The sequence below is a fragment of the Elephantulus edwardii genome, unplaced genomic scaffold, assembly GCF_000299155.1.
Source record: "Elephantulus edwardii isolate Elephantulus edwardi_28Jun2011 unplaced genomic scaffold, EleEdw1.0 scaffold00129, whole genome shotgun sequence".
NCBI classification, from domain to species: Eukaryota; Metazoa; Chordata; class Mammalia; order Macroscelidea; family Macroscelididae; genus Elephantulus; species Elephantulus edwardii.
In genome coordinates, this window is record NW_006399879.1 from 4,618,254 (window position 1) to 4,641,588 (window position 23,335).

At 57.8% G+C, this 23,335-nt stretch overlaps 1 protein-coding gene across 1 annotated transcript in view; it reads right to left on the bottom strand.

Moving 5' to 3' along the window:
* LETM1 (leucine zipper-EF-hand containing transmembrane protein 1) overlaps window positions 1-23,335 on the bottom strand; it is a 62,514-nt gene continuing 39,179 nt past the window's right edge. Inside the window, exons 4-14 of the mRNA XM_006893601.1 lie at window positions 20,632-20,775; window positions 19,216-19,353; window positions 17,561-17,764; window positions 11,068-11,187; window positions 10,312-10,443; window positions 9,907-10,050; window positions 8,549-8,683; window positions 6,406-6,540; window positions 3,961-4,148; window positions 960-1,098; window positions 1-150 (exon numbers count right to left, since the gene is read on the bottom strand). Of these exons, the coding sequence (XP_006893663.1) occupies window positions 1-150; window positions 960-1,098; window positions 3,961-4,148; window positions 6,406-6,540; window positions 8,549-8,683; window positions 9,907-10,050; window positions 10,312-10,443; window positions 11,068-11,187; window positions 17,561-17,764; window positions 19,216-19,353; window positions 20,632-20,775 (1,629 nt within the window). The remainder of the gene's footprint in view (window positions 151-959; window positions 1,099-3,960; window positions 4,149-6,405; window positions 6,541-8,548; window positions 8,684-9,906; window positions 10,051-10,311; window positions 10,444-11,067; window positions 11,188-17,560; window positions 17,765-19,215; window positions 19,354-20,631; window positions 20,776-23,335) is intronic.

Sequence of the window (23,335 nt, forward strand, 5' to 3'; positions counted from 1 at the left end):
CTAGTTCTTCACCTCGGCAGCTTCCTTCTCGGCCTTCTCCTTGGCCTTCTCCTTCTCCTCCACCTTTTCCTCCTTCTCCAACACTGTCATGATCTCGGCCACCTGGCTGGTGGAGATGTGGATGTCCTCCTTGTCAATCAGCTCGATCACCTGTGTTCAAAGACTGGCTCAGGCAAGGTCTGCCTTCCAACTGCTCCTCTGAGGCCCGCTCCCCAGAAGCAAGCCCCCTCCCCAGAGGCAGGCCCCCTCCCCGGAGGCAGGCCCCCTCCCCGGAGACAGGCCCTCTTCCCGGAGGCAGGCCCCCTCCCCAGAGACCCTTCCCTATACTCAGTGTGCTGCACTGCCCCATACCCAGAGCAGACCCCATCTCTCCCAGGTGACTTCATCCTTCCCGAGAGCAAGGCCTCAGGGACAAGAACTACAGCTAGGTTGGCAGGAGACAGAGTGTGAACCTTGGCCATCTCGCACCCTGCTGGAGGGCTCGAGGTCCTCCCCCCTGTCCCTGGCACAGACTGTGCTGACCCTGCTCTGTAACTCCCCTGGTAGCGGCTGTGCACAGCTGGCTCCTGTGGCCAGGCTGCCCCATGACTAACAGGACAAGGGTCCGAGAGCCTTGGGAATGGGGTTACCTGCCCAACTGAGGCTTCGGTTGCCACCTGTGTCCTGACTGGGCCAGGCAAGTAGGCAAGTGGGCAGTGCAAACATTGGGGCACCATTCATGGGACATCTGCACCGTGAGCACACGCAGGCGGCCACACAGAACCCAGCACAGCCTGGTATGCCATGCGCATCTTCCCCACCGCTGTCTGTCAGCACCTGGTATGCCATGCCCATGCTCCTCACCGCTGTCTGCCCTCCGAGCACCACTTCATGCACGTAAAACCCTCTGGAAGATGGGGGCCTAGGATCCTGACACCCCAACCACACCACCTGCAGGATCCCAGCGCAGTGCAGCCCACCTTGGCCAGGTCCTTGATGTCAATCCTGCCATCCTTGTTCTCATCCAGCGCTGAGGCCAAGCTCAGCAGCTTGCTTTCTGGAATGTTCTTAATCTGCTTCATGGCACTGATGAGCTCGCTGACACTGATGACGTTCTCCCTGGAGAAGGGCGGAAACACAGGCTGCTGTGGGCACAATGGGTGGACCCTGGTGGGGGGAGCACAGGCAGCTGTGGCCATACTGGGTGGGTCTCCCAGCCCCTGGCAGCTCTCAGGCCTGTCCTTCTGGGCAGCTGGGCAAAGCTCTACCTGACCAGCTCCTACAGAGCACACCCTGCCTGAGGCTGCATGGGGTTGAAGGGATGAACCCACGACAGCGTGCCAGGTTGACTGGAGGGACGGGCAGGAGATGGGCAGCACCACACTGGCCTCGTGTGTGGGTTGAGCAAGGAATCCGTGAGCAGGGGCCAGCAGGGGTGCTGTGGTGGCCTGCCCACACTCGTCTCAGGGGTGGGAAGCTGTGTGAGGTCAGAAGGGAGAGGGCCTGGGCCAGTGGGCAGCACAGAAAGTGTGCTCTGAGCATAGGTGTCTCCCCACAGACCACTGGGGGTGCTCCTGAAGGTGTTTGGGATAAACTGGTAGCAGAACAGACACACAGCCCCTGAGGTGCTATCATGAGGCGTGGCCTTCAGGGACAAGAGGACACACAGCCTGACCTTCGGGGACAAGAGGACACACAGCCCTAGGTGCTATCACGACGGGTGACCTTCAGACCAGAGGACACGAGGGGTGACCTTCAGACAGAGGACACACAGCCCCTGAGGTGCTATCATGAGGGGTGACTGAGAGGACACACAGCCCTGCTGTTCTAGTCTGTCCAGTCAACAATGATTCACAGCTCTAAACAACGGCTCTGAACACGTGCTCTATCCTGACTGAGCCAACCTCACCATCTCTAACAGATCTGACCTTATCGCCACAGTCACCATGTCAGTCCATCTCGTCCAAGGTCTTCCTTTCTTCTCTTGATCCTTCCGAACATAATGTTCTTCCCCAAATCCTCCCCTCCTGACAACATGCCCGGAGTGTGAGATGGGGCTTCACCATCCTCGCCTCCAGGGAGCACTCTGGGGCCACGTTTTCCAGGACAGACTGGTTTTGTTCTCTTGGCAGTTAATGGGATGTTCAATATTCTTTCCGGCACAACTCAAAGACGTTGATTCTTTTTGTCATCCTTCGTCACTGTCCAACTTCCAGAAACACAGTAAGCAGCTGAGAAGACCAAGGCCTGGAAGAGGTGTGCCTTAGTCTCTAGACTGGCATCACTGTTCCTGAGCGCTCTGGAAAGGTCCCTGACAGCAGATTTTCCCAGTCAACTCGTCTTCTGATTTCCTGACTGCTGGTGCCAGGAGTGTTTGCTGTGGATCCGAGCAAGATGAAGTCTTTAACAGCCTCCGTCCTTCATCCATCATGACGCTGCTGCCCGCCCAGTACTGAGGATCTGCGTTCTCCTGATGCTGAGACGTAATCCATACTGAGGGCTGCGTCCTCTGCAGCAAGAGCTTCAGGTCTTTACTTTGGACGAGCAAGGTTGTCATCTGCATAATGCGGGCTGTTACTAAGACTTCCTCCATTCCTGATGTCGTATTGTTTGTTGTTAAGTGCCATCGAGTCATAGACGACTCATAGCGACCCTATGAACGAAAGACCTGAACACTGGTATCATTTCTCCAAGTTCATAGGGTTTCCGGAGGCAAGGTATGATAGAAGTGGATGCCACTCCTGCTTCTGAGCTTGAATTAATTGGGGAGCTTCACCAAACACTGTCCACCATGGGTAACCATTCTCGCATGTGACACATCAGTGTCACAGCGTTCAGCTTCACAGCAACCACGAGTTACCTCTGTACGGCAAATGGACTGACCAGTACTATAACATATTCCTCATAAAGTCCAGCCTCTCAAATGATCTGCATAGCATAAAGACTGAAAAGATATGGAGAAAGCACACAGCCCTGACACACTCCCTTCCTGATTTTGTCCCTTCGCTCTGTCCAGACAGCAGTTTCTTGGTTTCAGTGCATGAACACAATCAGGTGTCCTGGGATTCCCATTCTCAACGCCAGCCACAGTTTGTTGTGATCCACAGTCAAATGCCTTTGGATAGTTGATAAAACACAGACAGAAACCCTTTTGGCATTCTCTGCTTTCAGCCAAAATCCACCTGACATTGGCAAGAATATCTTTAGTGTCATGACCTCTTCTAAATCTGTCTTTTATTTCTGGCCATTCTGTTGATATACTGTTGTAGCTGTTTTTGGATAATATTTAGCAAGATTTGCTTGCATGTGACATTAATGATATTGTTCAGTAATTTCCACATTCTGCTGGATTACCTTTTTTGTGGAATTGGAATAAATACAGGACTCTTCCAGTCGATTGGCCAGTAGCTATTCTCCAGGGGGTCTGAGGGGTGCCGTTCCTGAGGGAGTGAGCTTCATGCAAGGGGAAGGGACAGGGTGCCCAGTGTGGCCGAAGCTGGAGCAGAGGGGCAGAGTGGCAGAGCCTTTGGGGCTGACGGGCAGTCATGATCTCTCTCTCTCACATACATACACTCACTCACTCACTCTGTGGCGGCAGCGTGGAAAGGAGTTAGATAAGAGTGGGTGTAGGGAGACCACAGAAACCACAGCAGTGCTCCCCTGACCAGTGGGGCTGAGGGTAGGAGTGGGGACACCCAACAGGCCACAGAGCAGTGCTCCCCTTCACAAGAGCTGGTGGCAGCAGGGGCTGCAGAGGACGCAAGGAAGAGGAAGTCTGGGCAGCTCTTGATAAGGGGGCCACTGGGTGTGGATGGTACACTCAGAGGTGACCAGGGTTCCACTGGACAGCCTGGTTAAGTTGTGACTGCTGGAGTCAGAAGGGCCTGGGCCCCAGTGCTCAGAGCCCGAGTTCCCGAGATGCACCCTTCTGAGGGGCATCCTCCCCCTGCTCCCCGCCTTGGCCTCCAGGGCCGCACTCACCCTGCGGGCGCACCCTGGCCAGGGCTCAGCTTGCCGGTCTCCTGCCCTGTCTCCAGCTGGGTGATCATCTCATCGATCTGCCCGATCATCTGCTGAACCCTCTTGGTCAGCCTTCGGCTGGCTTTAGACTCCTCCACTAACTTGTCTGCGCCAGTCTTGGAGAGCTCTTTCTTGATCTCTTGCAAATCCTGGCAAAAGATATTTTTGTTTTAAATAGGCTGTCTTATTTAAAAAAAAAAAAAGAAAGAAAAGCAAGCAAAAAGACAAAACTGAGCCTTAAAGTTTTTCATAGAATGGATTCAATCCATTCAAACGAGCGTTACGGACGGAAGTTCGAGGATGGGCTGTAAACAGGAACCCATCAGCCCAGCCAGGGAACGCCGCCAAGTCTAACTGTATTTATCACACAGATTTGATCTGACTGGGCCAGCTCCAACATTGCTCAATTTTATTCCTATTTGTTAAAGAATAAATAGGTACTAAGAGGAGCGTTCCCCTCTTAAGAACTATCTTTGTAAAAGAAACCAAATCAAGCAAAGATCCATCAAGGTGCGATCACACTGACCACAGAGCAACTCAGAAGACGAGACAGAAGCTTGGGGCAGAGTGTGGGGTGAGAGCTTGGTGGTCAAAACAACCTTCCTGGACATGGAACTTGACTTTGCCACGTGGATGGCGGGAATATGTGAAAGGGGCATGTTACCTATCCACAAGGGGACAAGTCTCGCCATGACATCGAGCGGATCCGGCAGAGAAGGCAGCATGTCCTTCAGAGCCAGACTCCTGTGGCTGCCAGAGCAGGATTTACAGGAGCCACAGCGGCCACCGTGGGAAGACAAGACCCACGGCGCCCGTGAGCACGTTTCAGAAGCTGTCCCGACTGCATTCTGCTGCTAGCCTTGATTATAGCCTTTGCCTTCCTCAATACGGCTCTGTGTGGTCTGTGGGCTACTGGACTGGATTTTGGACCCACTGAAGCAGCAAGACTGGCATTGAAGGGGAGTTCTGGTGGCCTAGTGGCAAGAAGGTGCACTGCAATCCCAGAGGTGCAGGGTTCAAATCCACCAGATGCTCTGCCGGGGAAGGAGGGACAATCTCCTCCTGTACCAGTCAGATCTGATTTGACGGTACACGCACACATACAAATAATAAAAATAAAAATTAAAAAATTAAAAAAAAAAAAAGACTGGCGTTGAGAGGAGTGGAAAGCGGTACTGGAGCATGGAGTCTGACCTCATGGGAACTGCCCTCTGGTAAAGGTCACACATGGCCGTCCCCGTGTGGCCCTTGCTCTAGTCAAGGTTTGTCAGTCCTGGGGCAACAACTGAGGACGGTGAGGGGCTGTGAAGGATGTCACCAACGTCACTGAATGAACAGTAGAGGGAGGACTGTCACATTAGTGTATCTGTGCTTGAATGTGTATTAACAACAAGAAAAGAGTAAGTCAGTCGCTCAAAGAATCCACAAGTCAAGCACCTTCTTAAATTCCAAGTCCATCACACCAGCAAACACCAGGGTGGACACGGCACCAGCTCAGGGAACCAGGACAAAGACATGGAATTCTTACTAATCTCCAAACTCTAAATTGGTAACCTTTTCCCAACAGAGTGCAAAAGTCACATTTTTTCAATCAATCTTGGAGCAGTATTTATAAACCTGAGAAAAATGTTTTTCTTTTCTAGCAACTGAAAGAGAACTGAGTTAGGATGTCTCAGGGGGAAATTGGAGTGAGGACAGGGTCCGCTCCATGAAGCGGCCGGAGCTCACCGGACAGTGAGGAGACCGGGGGCAGTCCAGCTGCCATCGCGGTGCCCGGCGTGAGTCTGCGCGGTGCGGCTCTGCAGGGCGCTCAGGGGCTGACCCTCTGAGTGGATCGCCAGGCCTTTGTCCTGAGGCACTGCTAGGAGGACGTTCTCTGGACGAGAACTGAGCTGCTGTTTAACTCATGAGTCAGACATGAGCGTGAGGCCTGCGGTCCACACACAGACTGACTCAGGGGGCACTGGTGACCGGATGGGATGTTGTTTGTTGTTCTGTGCTGTCAAGTCGCTTGCGACTCATACGACCCTATGTACAACAGCCCTAAACTCTGCTCTGTCCTGTGCCAATTGCACTGTCTCTGACACTCCCATCCCGATTATTCCAGTCACTGATAGCCACAGGAAACCCCATCAACACAGTTCACCATCTGACGGCCTCTCAGCCTGCTCCCCACTGGGGTGCCAGCACTCAAGGGTCTCTCGGCCTGCCCACATGCCCTACCCTGCTGGGGCACCAGCACTTGATGCTCTCAGCCCACCTGCCCTACTTGTGTGCCAGTAATCAAGGGTCTCTCAGCCTGCCCACACGTGCTGGTAGGGTGCCAGCACTCGATAGTGTCTCAGCCAGCCTGCCCTGCTGGGGCGCCAGCACTCGAGGGGCCCCAAGCCCCCGGCCGGCCCTCACCTGGCTGTAATCCTGGACGTCTTCCTTGAGCAGCTCCAGCTCCTCTTTCTCCTTGACCAGGGACTTCTTCTGCTCCGTCAGCTTGGAGCAGGCATCGCTGAGGACGTCGATCTCCTCCTTGGTGATCTCTTCCCCCTGGGGATGGGCACACAGTGGTCTGTGAGAGGCGCGAGGTGGCCCGTCTCCCGCTCGGTCAAAGCGGAGCCTCAGGCCACCACTTGAGGGGTCACACACTGCTGGTCTGGGCACAGGGGACGCACATGGCCCACAGGGTTAGACCATGTTCTCATGCTCTAACATGCCCACTTGGTGAGTGGCACATACACACTGTGAAATCATCACCAGTCTGGAGCCTTCACACCGACTCCCTGAACAAGACGTGAGCCCTGCACCATGTCCCAAGGGCTCCAGCCCACTGCCACAGTCACTGTGTCAACCCACTGATCGAGGGGCTGTCTCTCTCACTGTTGTTATTGTGTATCATTGCATGAGGGGTGATTGGCACAGGAGGAGACTGCCCTCCTTCTCCAGAAGAGCATCTGGTGGATTCGAACCATGAGCCTTTGGGATTGCAGTAAAGCTTCTTGCCACTAGGCCACCAGAGCTCCCCCCTCTTAAAGCACAGTCACGTCCTGGCTGGCGTGTCACCCTGCAGGCCGTGTCCCCGGCCTCCCCACTTTGGTCTCTCTGAGCTCATTTAGGGTCATGTGGGGCCTGAGTTGTCTGTAGGAGGCCTGCACCCACATTTGCTGCCTCGGTGCTGGCCCTCCTCACAGACACACCCCACCACCACAGAGAAAGTCAGCACTGACAGCGCTGCCTCGGTGAGGAGGACAAGGTTCCTCTCGTGTCCTCCTGTTTGAGGACCCCAAAATCTTACTTGCCATTTTCTTAAGGTCTGTGCTTGGTGAAGAAGAGACCTTTGGAATCTTAGTTCAGAAGGTATTCTGCTCTGTGCTCTGGAGAGTTTTAAAGTTTTCGCTTTATACATTGAAGGTTTTGATCCACACTGTCCAGAGGCAGCCCCATTCCAGTGCTGCCAATTGGGGGCCCTACCTTCGAGTGGCCAAGAGCACACTCACTGTGACCATCACCCAGGCCAGGCTGCACGGGGGCCGCAGGCCAGGCTGCACGGGGGCCGCAGGCCAGGTTGCACGGGGGCCCCAGGCCAGGCTGCACGGGGGCCCCAGGTCAGGCTGCACGGGGGCCCCAGGTCAGGCTGTACGGGGCCCCAGGTCAGGCTGCACTGGGGCTCCAGCCCCACACCGCCCAGGACTTCTCGCAGTCCCGGAGAGCTGACAGGCCAGCCGACACTGTGTGATCGTAGGGGTGCCTGGGCACCTGCTGTCCTGTCCTCCTAACCAACACACCTTGACCTTTCATCTCAGCTGTGGCAATAACAATGCCTCAAGCCTGTGTAAGGTCTGTCTCCCGGTGTCCAGCTTCCGAAGTCACCTCAGCCTGAGAGCTGCAGGGCCACCAGTGGGTTAACAACTGTGCGTGTGACCTCCACCAGGTAAGCAGCACCAGGGACCCCACCCTGTCCCCAGGACATCAGTCTCCGAGAGGAACGCTCCAGCCCTGGCTCTTCACGCCGTCACTACACCACGTCTCCTGCCTTCAGCCCGATGCCCTGAGCCTCTAGGATTCACAGCCCCACATCGCAAGCTGCTTTCTGGAGGCTGCATCCTGCCTCTTCTCTGCTCCGTGCTCCTGCTCCTGCCCAGCCAACAAGCACGTCAGTGTCCAGAGCACGACACGGCAGGTGAGGCAGGGCAAGGAGGTACTAGGAGTGGCTCCAGCCGGCAGGCCTTCAGGGTTCTGGGCCGACAGGCCCTCCTGCTTCCAGCAGCCTCTCCTTTCAATCTCTCAAGCCCAAACCCTGGACCCTCGGGACATCCCACCTCACAGGAAATCCTGCTGGCCTCACTTCGAAGAACACACGGCACGTCCCTTCTTACCTCTTCTGGGACTGCCTGGCCCAAGCTACCACTCGACGACACGCTGCCCCAGTGACCTGTCCCTGCTCAGACCATGCCCTCCGTTATGCAAAGCCCATGATGGCGCCCAACGCCCAGGAGCTGCCCAGCCTGCCCCACCAGTCCTCGCCAGCCTCTTCCCGTGTGACACACGGTCACCTTACCTTGGTGCCTTCTAGCACGGGGGCAGTGTCCTTCAGCACCTCCTCTGGTAAGATCATGTCAGGCTCTGCGGGCTGCGGCTCCACCACGGCCTGACCAGGGGGCACACCTGCCACCACCTCCGCCTCCACGTCTTTCTGCAAAGCAGTGCACAAGTTCACCACCCCCCGCATGATGCAGCCAACCAACGCCCAGGATCCAACACAGCGCTCAGCACCCCTACCCCACGCGGCACAGTCTACCCCTGCCTGCACCCCAGAACCCAGCTCAGCACCCCTACCCCATGCGGCACAGCTACCCCCTCCTCGCACCCCAGAACCCAGTCAGCACCCCTACCCCACGCGGCACAGTCTACCCCTCCCCGCACCCCAGAACCCAGCTCAGCACCCCTACCCCACGCGGCACAGTCTACCCCTCCCCGCACCCCAGAACCCAGCTCAGCACCCCTACCCCACGCGGCACAGTCTACCCCCTCCTCGCACCCCAGAACCCAGTCAGCACCCCTACCCCACGCGGCACAGTCTACCCCTCCTCGCACCCCAGAGCCCAGCACATTGCTCAGCACCCTCCGCCCAAATATGCAGCACAGCGGCCTCCTTGCCCCAGAAGGGAGCCCAGGGCATGGATGCGTGTACCCCCATCTGTGCGAGGTGGACGCAGACCTGTGTCACTTGCACATGAGTGCATGGTGTGTACATCCGTCCGTATGGAAAGAGCCAACAGACTCAGATGTGCAGGAACCCTAGAAGTGGGTGTCTGCCCAGTCTGTGGCCCCCAGGAGGAGAGGAGGGGTGACACTGTGACCTCCCTCTGTGGGAGGGGCCCCTCTCTCTGACAGGTACTAGCACCAAGGGAGAGACCACCAAGCCCTGTGCCTTGAGAGGGCCCACGGTGTTCTTCTCTGGGCAGATGTCCTCTGACAGCAGCCCCCCAATAGAGTAGCACATATCCACCTGGCCTCATCACACCTCCCCTCTAACACCCTACCAGTGTGCAAGGGCCCTCCCTTCCCTCCCCCCACCCAGTGTGTAAAGGCGCTCCCCCCCACAGCCAGTGTATAAGGACGTTCCCCCCTTCCCCGTCCTCCACACCCAGTGCACAAGGCCGCTCTCCCCTCCCCGCACCCAGTGCACAAGGCCGCTCTCCCCTCCCGCAGCCAGTGTGTAAGGGCACTCTCACCTCTCCTCCACACCCAGTGTGTAAGGGCACTCTCACCTCTCCTCCACACCCAGTGTGTAAGGGCACTCTCACCTCTCCTCCACACCCAGTGCGTAAGGGCACTCTCCCCTCCCCACACCCAGTGCACAAGGTCGCTCTCCCCCATCCCCGCAGCCAGTGTGCCTCAGCCCCGTGTCCTCACCGCGGCCTCCGTGAGCTTCTGCAGCTCCATCTCCTTATGCTCCCGCTGGATGGCCGCCTCCTCCTGCAGCGTGGCCTCCAGCTTCGCCTTGTTGTCCACCTGCTCACCCTCCACCTCGGCCACCTTCATCTGAGCCTCCTTCGCCTGCGAGGGGTCACCACGCTTAAGCACACATACATGCTCACCCCACACCCCTGGCCTCAGCGGCCCCCCAGGCTCTGCACGAGGAACAGGAGTCTGCATGCACAGAGGACAGGCGGCACAGGGGCCACTGGACACCTCAGCCTGAGCTCGCCGAGCCAGGCCATGCGAGGTGGGGGGTGAAGCCCTGGGAGGGAGGGAGGGAGGCAGGCATATCAGCACCCCACCCCCCGAGAGAGAAGGGTGTTTCCACGGGCCACATACCACGATCTCTGGCAGGGTCTGCAAAGTGGACTTGAGCTGGTCAGCGGGGGACAGGGTGTCCGGGAGGTACATAGCCCGCGACAAGATCAGCAGCGAGGTGGGGATCTCCTGGTTCAGGTGCAGGTCCAGCCACTGTGGTTTAAGTTGAGGACACACTCATGACGGACCACCGTGTCTGGCCCCTGCTAGCCCCCAGAGCCTAGCACCAACTGCGAGGCCTCTTAACTTCTTTAGACCTTCTCACACTGTTCTGGCTGGGCCGGGGGCAGGGGATGGAAGGGGAGGTGGGCGGTGGGAGATAGAGGGCACCGGACTCTGCAGAGTGGACATCCACCACCGTGACAACTCTCAGCCACCACGCAGCACAGAGGGGGCTGCCCGTGGCGTGTCAAGGCCAAGCTGTCTTCATCAAGACCGACTGGCTCATCTCTCCGAGCGTGGCTGGTGGACTCAAACCACCGACCTTCCAGTCAGGAGCCCATCCTTAACCCACGCTGACACCAGGGCTCCTTCCCTGGCCTCAGTTAAACACCAGGAGCCCTGAGCAACAGTAACCCAAGTCCTCCGGTGACCGTCAGAAGAACCAGAAGAGGATGCAGGGTGAGACGTGGCTAAATGCACGCGAGCGCGCGGTACAACCACGGTGACAGCGCGCAGAACCGGAAACCAGCGCTCGGGACAATCCCCAGCCAAGACTTAGGAGCCACCCTGCCCGCGGCCTCTCCTGGGTGCCCGGCAGCATCTTGGGCCACGTACCTGCTTCAGCTGTTCCTTGAGCCGTTCCTCGGTGACGCCCAGCGCCCGCATGCCCCTGGCCCGGCATGCCGACTGCAGCTCTTTGACAGTGAGGCTGTTCACCCCCTCCTCAGCAATCAGCTGTAAGACAAAGGCCCCTCGATGTGTCAGGGAGGTCATTAAAGGTCAGGGGGCTCATAGTAACAGCCAGGGAACAAGAGTCTACTAGAAACTGCTTTCCCAGAACACACTCTGAAGCAAAGAAAACAGAAAGTGCTGGGTCTGGGACCGTCTGAGGGCGGGGAAAGGGTTACAGGGACACACGGACACGTCAGAGCCACTGCCTGGACCAGCTCACAGCACGTCCTCCCCATCAAAACAGCCCCAGGCCCCCCACTCTGCTCCCATTCCTGGAAATACAGCTCTGTGTTCACAAGAGAAGGCGGACAAAGGAGGGAGGGCAAAGGGCGGCCACCTCGTCAGCCCAAGGACCCCGTGTAAGTGAGGACAGCAGACCCGCAGACAGAGCAGGTGGAGCAGAGGGGACGGCCAGGAGGAGGCGAAGGCCAAGGAGACAGACATCACCCCCTGGGGCCACTGGGGTTCAGTGCTACGTAACCTCAGGAGGCAGGTGGGCGGTCAGCAGCTTGTTAAAGTAAGCTTTTGGTTTTTGATGTCACAGAAATTTACTCCAAGTTGTAGGAAACCAGAAATCACACCCCACCTTGTTCCCCAAGGAACCCTAAGTCAAGATGACAGGCAGGACAGACATCGACGGAGCCAAGACAGAGTTCGTCCTCATTGCCAGAGGTCCACACAATGTCCCTTACAGACACCCCCACCCCCACCCCACTTGGCCCTGTTCAACATTTCTCCGTGATTTAAAACCACTCTAAATGGAGTCCTGCAGTGTGTAACTTTCTGGGCCTGGCTTATTTAATTCAACATGATTCTCTGAAGACTCACCCAGTGTGCATCAATGGTGTGGAGCCAGAGTGGTGCAGCTCTCTGTTAACCGAAAGACTGCAGGTTCAAAGCCACCCGGAGGGGCCTCGGAAAGACCCTGACAATCTTTCCCTTCTGGGGGCTGCTAATTAGCATCAGTGCTGTCAACACGTGTAAACTTGCACAGAGCTGGTGACAGTAGTGTGACAGATGTATTTACAAGAAACCTACAGTAGACTTCCAGGTCACGCTGGTGGCCTGGTGGCAAGAAGCTGCACTACAATCTCAAAGGCACGTGGTTCGAATCCACCAGCTGCCCTGCAGGAGACAGATGGGCAATCTCCATCCAGACATCTGCCGAGGGTCAGCTGTGGTTCGGTTCCGACTCGACGGCACACAACAACAGCAGCAACAACCTCCCTGTCCGGCAGGGTCAATGAGTGGGCATTGGCCTGCGGGCAGGGTTCCCTTTGGGGTGCCATCTGTCTACCGCGCGCTCACGATTTTCCTCCACTGAGCCCGGGAAGCACATTAGCTGGCATTGTCATCCTTGCTGCCAGCATCCCGCTCCCGAGGGAGGCGGCAGCCTGCAGTGCCCTGTACCTGTGCCAGCCGCTCGGTCCCCTCCATCCGAGGGTCAAGGGTCTTCTAGTCTTGGTTCCTTTAGGTTTAGACTAATGTCGGCCACAGTCCCACTCCTTTGGAGGCAGGTCTGGGAAACATCCTGGGTCCCCCTCTATGACCGCTTCGATGGCCTCCTTCCTGAAGGGCAGGGCGACCTCACTGACAGCTCTCTGGGCCACATTCTCAGCCCCCAGGACCCCCAGGTCACAGGCAGCTCCCCTCGAGTCTCCCCTGTTCTCAGAGGTGTCTCTTCGTCTTCAACGTTCCAAAGGTGCCAGCCACGTGCCCCTGTGCAGATTTCTTGGGGCTGTCCTGTTGGCTCAGACCCCAAGATTTCAAGGAGGCCTTCTGTCAATCCTGGGGGGCATGGCTGTCCTTCTGATTCCCCCAGTCCCCTCCTGGCTTCCCCCCACATGGCTCTCACTGACACTAGGGGGTGAGGGTGGGGCAGGGACATGACTCTGAGTGTCCAGTCCCTGTCAGGTACCTACATGGTCCCCTCGGACACTGTGTGTGGAGAGCTGACTCTGTGGAACAGAAGGACGCCCCAGCTCCCTCCTCCGTGGTACTGGTCAGGGTCCAGGCTGGGCACATGGAGGCCTTTGCTGCAGCGCCGGGCAGCCACCATGGGAACTGGAAGGCTACCTGCTCTGGTGGGCGGCCCTGGCCTGGCCCTGGGTGGACAGAGGGGGCTTTCTTGGGGTGTTCTGCTCACACTAATTGGCATTTCTGGGTGCTAACTTCTTCAGCTCCAAGTAAGAGAGCCTTGAGACCAAAAGAAAACTCGAGAAGGTCTCCACCGTGGTGCCTCAGTGCTCGGGTCTCCAGCCAGCCTCCCTCTTCCACTCCTCATCTCAGACTCCTGGGGTCTGCCTGACAATGTCAGAGATTTCCAGCCACATTTCCCAGGAGAAGCAGGGACAGCACCTCGACACCATTCTCCCAACAGCAGAAGTCTGTCTGGGATCCCCACGTTAGAGATGAGATCCTGGGGTACTGACCATTAGGCAACGTGGGCGAGGTGGTGGCCCAGGACTCAGCTCTAGGAAGCCTACCCTCATGGCTGCCTTGGGCAGGGTGGGGGTGCCAGGAATAAGAGGGCATCCCAAGGGGTGGGAGCACCGGGGCAGGGTAGGGGTACCAGGAGAGGGATGGCTGAGCTCAGAGAGGGTGGGGGTACCAGGAGAGGGGTGGGGGCGCTAGGAGAGGGGTGGGTGAGCTGAGAGAGGTGGGGACATGGGGGGGGTAGTGCCAGGAGAGAGGTGGGTGAGCTGAGATGGGTAGGGGAGCCGGGAGAGGGGTGGGGCACCAGAGAAATCAGGGAAACTGAGCTAAGAGCAAGGGGAGACGGGGCGGCCACAGGCTCAGCCCACTGCAACAGCAGAGGGGCCACACCTCAGCTGTGCATCCCCTGGGGGTCAGTGCCCACTGGGGTTACATGTTCACGAGTTTACCCGCATAACGCTGGGCGGTCTGATATTCTCAGCATCAGAGTGCTAAGTCCCAGGCTCTCTGGTGGTAGCGAGCCAGGCAGGACCAGGGTAGAGGGCAGTATTAGGCAGGATCCTTTGAGACCTCAGAGACTGGATACAAAGGCCGAGCTCAGAGGCGGCCGGTACCAGCAAGAGGCTCCAGGAGCGGCGGACGCCTTCACACCCAGGGTCTCTGCACTGGGAGCCCCGCTGAAGTTAGGTGCATCAAGTCCAGGACGAGCCAGAGCGGCCCGATGACCAGCCGCCCTGTCCTGTGCCATCCTCATCCCTGACACACTCAGAGTCCTCCTCTCCTGTGCTGACTCTCCACCTTCCCAGCCTGCAGTCAGCCCCTAGGCAGCACTCAAGGTACACTTTCTCCAAGGCTTATCTCTCTGATCTCTTGGCCATCATGGGATGTCCCGTGCCCTTCTCCAGCACTACAGCTCGAAGGCATCAATTCTTCTCTCATCCTTATTCACTGTCCAGCCCTCAGACGTGTGGACCCCGAGAGAGACTGCTGCTGAGCTCTCCAAGGGACCACAGATGCGAAAGGGCACGAGGACCTTCTCCCAGGGCTCAGGGTACTCTCAATCTGGACGACTAACATCCTAAACTGGGCAAGAATAACCTTCTGTCTGTTAAGTCATTCTCAGTAGACTTCTGCAATAGGAGCTAAAGACCCAAGATAAAGCCCTTCACAGATAAGACATAAATCCACTGGGCACAGACAGCAGAAAGAGAAGGGGCAGACAGAAGGGTCCCTTCACTCTGGATACTCAAGCATAATCTCGTGGGAAGGCAAACCCCAAAGTAAAGCTTGTGCTACCGCCTGCCAGCACCCCTACCACACAGAGGGACCCCCAGGGGGTATCCATGGCTGACAATCTTCACAGAAGGAGACCACCTAATCTGACTTCCAGAGGGGCTGGTGGCCTTGAACCAACCTGCCATCTTTTGGATTTGGCTGAATGTCACAGTGCATGGGAGGAGACGGTATGGGGAAGCCTGAGGGGTCACTGGGGGCTTGACCAACTGTGTCCAGCAATGTGAACCTGGGCAACTACCTTAACTGTCATCACTTTCAACTCTGTCGCTGGGAGAGCAGAGAAAATTAATCAAAATCTGTGCCAGAGAGGGAGCTCTGGCGGCCTAGTGGTAAGAAGCTTTCATCCCGAAGGCACGTGGTTCGACTCCAGCAGTCGCTCCGTGGGAGAGGAATGGGCACTCCCCTTCTGTACGACTTACTGCCTCTGAAAACCTCTGGAGGGTCAGCCGTGGACCAGCTGTCACTCGAAGGTATTCAACACCACTGTGCCACAGGTCACGTTCCCGAGTGGTACAAGCTGCCCACGTGCGTGGCTGCCAACAGAAGCTGGCAGGCTGCATCTACCCAGGATCCAAGCCTGCGCCGCCGAGAGGCCTGTGGACACCGCTCTGCCCTGACACACATGTGGTTACCCTGTGCTGGGAGGTGACGCCACGGTGCCACTGATGTCCCTGAGGCTTCCGGAAGGTGGTATCAGGTGGTCAGCTCGGTCAGCAGAGAAGCCGGCTCCCCACAGCATCTGCCAGGGGTCTCACGTGCCGCCCAGTCTCCTTCTCCCCCTCAGCCTCCCTCTCTTTCCCCAGCGCAGGAGGCCCTAGTCGCCATGCCCGTCTTGTGCTGAACCACCAGGATGCCCAGCTGTTTCTCCTTTGCCAACACTATCGATCTGTGACATTCCTTCCTGAAAGGAGCAGTTCCTGAACGGGCACCAAGGCTCGGGGGTCACAGGGGGCACATCCAGCAGGCAACATGCTGACAGCATGCACTGTGACAACCTGCACACTTCCCCTGCAGGGCGAGCGTGTGAGGCCTCGAGGAGGGGGTTGCTGACGGGCCCCCGGACCTGACATGACAGAAAGAAAGGCCCTTGAGATCGGTGGGGTCCAGGGCCCGAGTGGGGCGTGCTCGTCAGATTCCGAGGTGACAGCGGACAGGTCTAACGGCCTGCCTTTCCTCCAGCAGGGTCACAGTGTGGCCAAACCCCACCCCAGGAGGCAACCTGTGGTCCTGGCACCTGCTGCAGGCCCTCCCCGGGAGCTATGTGACCGGGAAGCAGCTAGTATTCTTCCCAGGCGCTCCGTTTCAAACCGTGTCATCAGAAAATAGGTCGGTAGCACCATTAAGGAAGTTTTCATGGAACAACCAACCACTCCAGTCCAAAGGGCAGTGTCTACCCCAGGGCAAAGGTCAGAGGCAGGGACTGGGCAGGGGTGGCGCAGGGAGGAAGAGGATGGTACTGCTGCCTGGTGGGAACGGGCACAGCCTCACAGATCACCAAGGGTGTGAGCTGCTGGGGAAAGCTGACGTGTCTGCAAACCTTTACCCAACTCACGAGAGAGAGGAAACAAAAACACAAGGTGGTAACGAAACTGAAGAGGCAGCTAATAAAAAATGTTACCGCCACTGGGATCCAGAAACAGAAAAAGGACCCCAGGCCCAACACACAGCTCTAACATGCTTCTAGAATGCACGTCTAACCTGTCTTAATTCCTCTGAGAAAAGCACACAGACTCCCAGCTGTTAAGAGTCTCCACCCCCCACCCCCGAGTCCTATTTGGAAATAGGGTTTCTGCAGACATAGTTATAACGAGGTCACACTAGAAGAGGGTGGGCCCCAGTCTCTTTACGACAGACACAGAGTGAAGACAGCCACGTGGTGGCAGAGGCTGGAGCGCCTATAAACCAAGGAAAGCCTGGGGCTACCACAAGCTGGAAGGCACGAGAAGGTTTAGTCCCCCGAGTACCTGTCTGCCCGTGGCCTCTGAGCGGCCAGAGGGAACTTTCTGCTGTGGGCACTCTCTTTGTGCCCATTTCTCCCAACAGCTCCAGTCATCCAGGGTTTGTGTTCAGACAGCACGCTGAGTGGTCACCCCTCCAGGCCAGGCGGACAGCTGGGACCAGGTCCCCAGGCGTGTCGAGACCTTGTCGACTTCTCCTCTTTCCCCCATTTTTAAGGAAATGATCACAGAGCTGGGCTAAGAACTGACATTAAAAGATAATCACAGCAGCCCTGTGGAGCACTCACGGCTGAAGAAAGCACGCGGCCGCCTCGGGCGATGCCCGCTCCAGCTCGCTGCTCCTCCTTGGTCAGGGATGCCCAGGCTGTACCTCGCCCGGGAGGAGACTCCCCGTCCTTCTCCCACAGAGATGCTGGGGCCACGCGGCCGCTGGGTCAGAGCACAGTTCTCTCCGGGACAGGCCAGCAGGGCTCTCTACCTCATGTTTCCCATGATTATTACTGACGTGAGAGATCTCATTTCAAGTAAGGAGCTCAGGGAATGTGGTTAAGACAAGCACAGGCACACACACCCCTCACCAGGCTGGCGGAGCAGAGGGCCGACGCGCACACTGCCCGCAGCCCGGCCTCCGGACTCGGCCCTCGTGGGGCTCTCCCGGCCAGAGGACGCCCTCGGGCCGCACCCACCTTGTCGTCGGCTTTGATGGAGCGCAGGCGCATGGTCAGCTGGAAACGCAGGAAGTTGTTGGTGCCGATGGACTGCAGCTCCAGCAGCTTGCACAGCGCCACCAGCTGCGGCCGCGTGAGGTTGTCCAGGGTCAGCTCGTCTTCAAACAGCTTGGAGAAACGCAAGATTTCCTCGTTGCTTGGTCTCTCTCCCGTCTCTCGGATCTGCAAAGCAATCCCGGAGTTCCCCACTGGACGGTGCGCACCTGCACACGTGTGAGTGAGAGTGTGTGTGTGTGTGTGTGTGTGTGTGTGTGTGTGCGTACATGTACACAAATGTGTGCGCACACGCAAACGCCCAGCACCCTGTGGACCACGCTGGCACAGCCAGTCCTCTTGCCATCGGATTCAGGACAGCCTCATCCAGAACCACTCCAGCCCAGCGTGGTCTAAGATCTGCCCCTTCATCTGGTTTTTTCCAGGGATCCCAGCAAACTCTGACACTAAGCCTGTGCCCAGGTCAGCGGGGCTGCCTCTCAGAGGGGAACCCCTGCTAGGCACAGGCTCCACCACCCCCTCCCTACCTGGACGTGGTAATGGAGGAGCACGCAGGAGCCCTGTGCCAGGGAGTATGGCTGCCTGGGGACAAAGCCCCTTATCACCCCGACCTGAGCGTCCAGGAGTGGAACCAGAAGGGCACCTACGTGGGCCTTCCGCCCAGGCCCCCAGCTGTCTCCTCCACAGCCCCCCCAGTGCACTGGGTCCACCTTCAGTCCTATCCTCAGTGCACAGTCTCCCCTCTGCCCTCACTTCACTGCCCAATTCACCCCCACGGGACCAGGAAGCCCAGCTCTCGCATCTGACCTCTGGTGACCTCCCCACAGCGTGGCCCTACGTGCTCCTGAAATGCTGCTGCCCCTGGTGGGCAGGGTCTAGTCAGAGCAGGCGGCACACTGTCCTTGAAGGGCCTGGTGGTACCCCCCCGGACCCCTGACCCTGCAGTACCACAACACTCGGGTCACCAGGGTCGGACACATATGCCCCAGGAGCAGTCTGCCAACCCTATGTTCAGTAACTCCAGACACAACTTCTAACCAGTTCTAGAAAGTTCTATAAACTCCTCCTCCTCTGCTCATGGACTTCCTCGGGGCCTTGCCTACTCACTCTGCCCACCCACAGAGCTGGAGGGCTGTCTCCTCTGGGTCCCCACCTGGCCTGCCTCAGTCCAGGCCTCACTGTCCCTCACCCAGGCCTGGAGAACGAGCCGTGTGGGGCTGGTGAGGACCACGGGGACCTTCCTGGCAGAAGGACCAGCTCTGACCACCTAGCAAGCCCCGGTCCAGTGTCTCAGGTCACTCAGCTGCTTCACCCCGTCCCTCAGGACGGTGGGCAAAGCCAGAGCCACACTGAACACTGACATGGCTCAGGTGGGCATGACACCGTTCAGCAGGGCCAGACCTGAGTGACCACCCCACAGGCTCAGTACTCAGGGCTGGACGGACGCCTGTCCACACAGGGGAGGAGGGAAAGCCGTGTTCCCCAAGTGTCCCAGCTCCAGAGGCTCCGGCCAGCCCTCCTCACAGGCCGCCCTCCCCTTACACCCTTTCCCCTCCCCTCCAGGCCCCCTTCCCCCTCGCGCCCTCCCCACCCTCCACAGGCAGAAGCAGGGCAGGCACCTTCTGGAAGAACGCCGAGAAGTCCTTGGTGGCACTGCCTTTGGCCGCCTTGTTTTTCAAGGCCATCTCCTCAATGGTGTCCTGGAGAAACTTGGCCAGCTCGAGCTTGACCCGTAGTTCCTTCTTCATTTTCTCCTCCTGCAGGGTCAGAGACTGAGTACTGTGCTCCCGGAATCCAGGCCCTCGTCCACCACCAGGGGGCCTCTTCGCTCCAGCACCCCCACTGTCCCTGGTGCCATGTCACCCCTCGGGCCACCGGAGCCACAGCGCTGAGTTCTCAGTCCTCAGTGGGGCACATGTCAGGGCCGGGCTTCAATCATTTCCCCTAAACCCGCAATAACAAGCATGCTTTCCATCTCAACTCAGCACCCACTTACACACGCACTTCGGGGAGACGTGCACAGCACAGGGCCACACTCCACACACACTTACACACGCACTTCGGGGAGATGTGCACAGCACAGGGCCACACTCAACACACAAACACACACACACACACACACACACACTTCGGGGAGACAAGCACAGCACAGGCCCACACTCAACACACACTTACACACACAAGTGTGCGCACACGTCAGGACACAGGGCCACACTCGCTCTCCCATCTGGAGCACCGTATTCTCAAATTTTCTCTTATTGTCTTAAAAAAATGGCTGTCACACCTGCCTCCTCCTTTACCACGAGTAACTAAACGATGCCTGGCGACTATTACAGAACATTCTGATCAAAGACTATAAAAGAGATCTGAGCAAAAGGGGAGAAAGAACAGGATCTCAAATCCCCACAGACTCCACCTGCTGCACCGTGGAGGCTCTAACTACTATCCAGAGATAATCCTCAAACCTTAGATCAGAAATGTCCCCGAAGTCTTCCGCAAACCGAACACCAGTGCACTTAACTAGTAACAAGGTCGGCCTTGAGCGTCCTGCTCTTTTAAGAACTACCTACATGGGTTCACACTGACCGCGGCCTCTGGACAGAATGGACAGGAACACGAGGGGACGGCGACTCTGCGTTAATGGGGAAAGGACAGCCGAGGAAAGGGGCCTGAGAACAGCCCACAACTCGCGGTGCGTAATCAGCGTCACAGAGCTGTACGTGTGGAAAGGTTCAGCTGGCGAGCATTTCGTAAAGGACCAGAGTTCCCCACGGCTCCTTAACTCAGCGGCTGTGCAGGAAAAGACATGGCCACGTCCCCCCGAAGATGACAGACAAGGTGGCGGGGGGCCAGCTACACACCCCCTCCTGGTCTCAGTCTATGGTTGAATACAGGGGCCTGGAGCGACCACACTGAAAACCCACTGGAGGAGGGGCAGACAGGGAGCATGGGCCTCTGCAATGATCCCCGTCCGGCAGAGGCCCCAGAAGGGCCACCACACAAGGCGGGGGCCGCCAGCAAGCATGTTCTGTCACCTTGACGGACTGGGTCTCAAAGGTGGACGGCAGCATGCTGGGGAACAGCTTCACGGCCACAGGCAGCAGGAACTCCATGAAGGGCACTATCACAAAGACGAGGAACGGGACCAGTCGGAAGAGGTCGGCACAGATCCGGAGGAACTGCGGAGGGCAGAGGGGCGAGAAGCGTTATTGCGAGGGACAGGTCATGACCGGGCAGCTGCTGTCAGTTCACTGGTTCCACCACAGGCTACGGTGTGAAAACCACTGGCAGAGAGTGGAGCCGGCCTGGTGATAGGGCAGTTGCAGGCTGCGGCTGGCGCTTCTGTAAGTTCACAGGTTCGGCCACAGCCTCCAGAGAATAGGCGCTCCAGATCTGGCGCCTTTCCTAAGCAGCATGCAAAAGGGCTGCGGGACAGGTGGCCTGTCCATGGGGTGGCACTTTTCTGTGACCTAGCTCAGGAGTCACTCACCCGGAAGGAACTTTGGGGGCCTTTCAGTGACGCTAACTTGAGACAGTTGCAGGTCAAAGCCTGGCAGCTGACGGCACGGGAACCTGCTTGCCCAGCCGGGCACCCATCGTCAGCCTGGGGGAGAGCGCTGACCATGCAACCCCCATCACTCCGTGGAGGGCAGATTTAAGTCTTTAAACCAGAGCCTAGAATCCTGACACCGATCCTTGGATGCTCCTACACAAACAGGCAATGCCTTCTCCGAGGACAGTGACAAGTTCGCGGGCCCGCAGACCTGGAGGTATCCTGTGCCTTCTTTAATCAATAACCGAGCACCATGCTTACACCGCAAACCTCCCGGCTCTCAGGGACCTGCGTGCCTTCTGTCTGCAGCTGAGCTGGCCCTGGCTTCTGGGGGTCCTCAGTGCGGGGACATCGGACCATGGTGATCCAAATGGTCCCACAGGCTGATGTTTCAGAGGTGGACCCCCAGGACTTTCTTCCTTGTCTCAGGATCACAGAGCCACACAAACCCCAAATGATAGGCAATGGCAGCTGCCCTTCAGCGCACTGGACACACTGCCCCTCAGCGCACTGGTCAGGCTGCCCTGCAGGGAGCTAGCCAGGTCTCCTTTCAGTGCACTGCTCTCACCACCCTTCAGTGCGCTGGCCACATCGCCCTTCAGTGCTCTGATCACACTGCCCTTCAGTGCACTGGCCAGACCACCGTTCAGTGAGCTGGCCAGGCTACCCTCACGCTAAGCCACCACGGCCTCAACTTGAAGCCTATGCACGTTTCCTTCTTCTGACTGTACTTTCTGCCCTAGATTTCGTTTGCATGGAGCTTTCTATCCAGACCAGTAAAGACTGGTGGATGGTCCCAAACAGTGTTCTTCCTGCTGTCTGAGAGAAGAACCCTGCTTCCTCAGACATTTCTTTCTCTAGTCACCGTGGACCCAGGATTTCCCCGTTTGTAAATCATTTCTAATTCATGACAGCGACTGTGGACTCAGTTCCGGGCCCCACCATAAAGCAAGGATCGCAGTAAAGCAATTCACATGAACGGTCTGTATATTAAAGGTCATGTTTGCACTATGTCCTAGTCTCTTAAAGGAGCCGTGCTGGTACAGGGCATAATGTACCAGGCTGCTAACTGAAAGGTCAGCAGTTCAAATGACCCGGCTGCTCCACAGGAGACAGAAGACTTGCAGTCTTGTACGCCCGAGGCCCCGAGGCGGATGGCCTCACTGCTGCGGGCCTGGCTGTGGACACAAGGAGGAGGAGGTCCTCACTGCTGTGGACACGAGGAGGCGGAGGGCCTCACTGCCGCGGGCCTGGCTGCGGACACGAGGAGGCGGAGGGTCTCACTGCTGTGGACAGGAGGTGGAGGGCCTCACTGCTGTGGACACGAGGCGGAGGGCCTCACTGCTGCGGACACGAGGCGGATGGCCTCACTGCTGTGGGCCTGGCTGTGGACAGGAGGAGGCGGAGGGCCTCACTGCCGCGGGCCTGGCTGTGGAGCCGTCTATCGCAAGTCCAGGAGCATGATGGGAAGGTCTGCAGTACTGTGCGAGGTCCCAGAACACATACAGCACAGCACGAAGGGTGCACACGCTGCTGCAAACGGCATGGGTAGGCTTGCCCGAGGCAGGGCTGCTACACCGTCAGTGTGTCCGAGCGCGGGTCTGCGAGGCCTGTGGGGCCGTCACTCCCTGCACAGGGTCCCAATCTGCCCAGGAGGCCCCGTGGGTGGGCTGCTGGGTTTCCCATGACACCCTGGCAGCAGTCCTGAGGTGGAACTTACATGCCTTATCAGGGGTTCCAAGTCAACTCTCATGCGCTAAAACCCCATTTCTGAACACCCTCTTCACACGGAAAGCGCCACAGCATCCCATCACTGCTGGTCCGGCCCTGGACTTGATTCCTGGGTGTCCCACTGGACCTGTGTGGACCCTCCTCTCAAACCCCTGTCTGCCAGCGCCCTGCTGAGATGCACGGAGGTTCGGGACTGCTGTCTGTTCTCAGGGACCTGAGATCTCAGAGACACCCTGTTCTCCACGGGGCCTCCTCCCTCCTGGCCCAGAGTCTCGACCTTACACCCTCCCTGTCTGACTCTAACGCAGCGGTTCCAGCGTTCTGACCACTGTCACCTGGTGTGTCTGTCAGTGATCCCCCTTCACAGACACCCTCAAGAGAACCCTCACACAGTCCCTACCTCACACACACACACACACACACACACACACAACACACACACACACACACACACA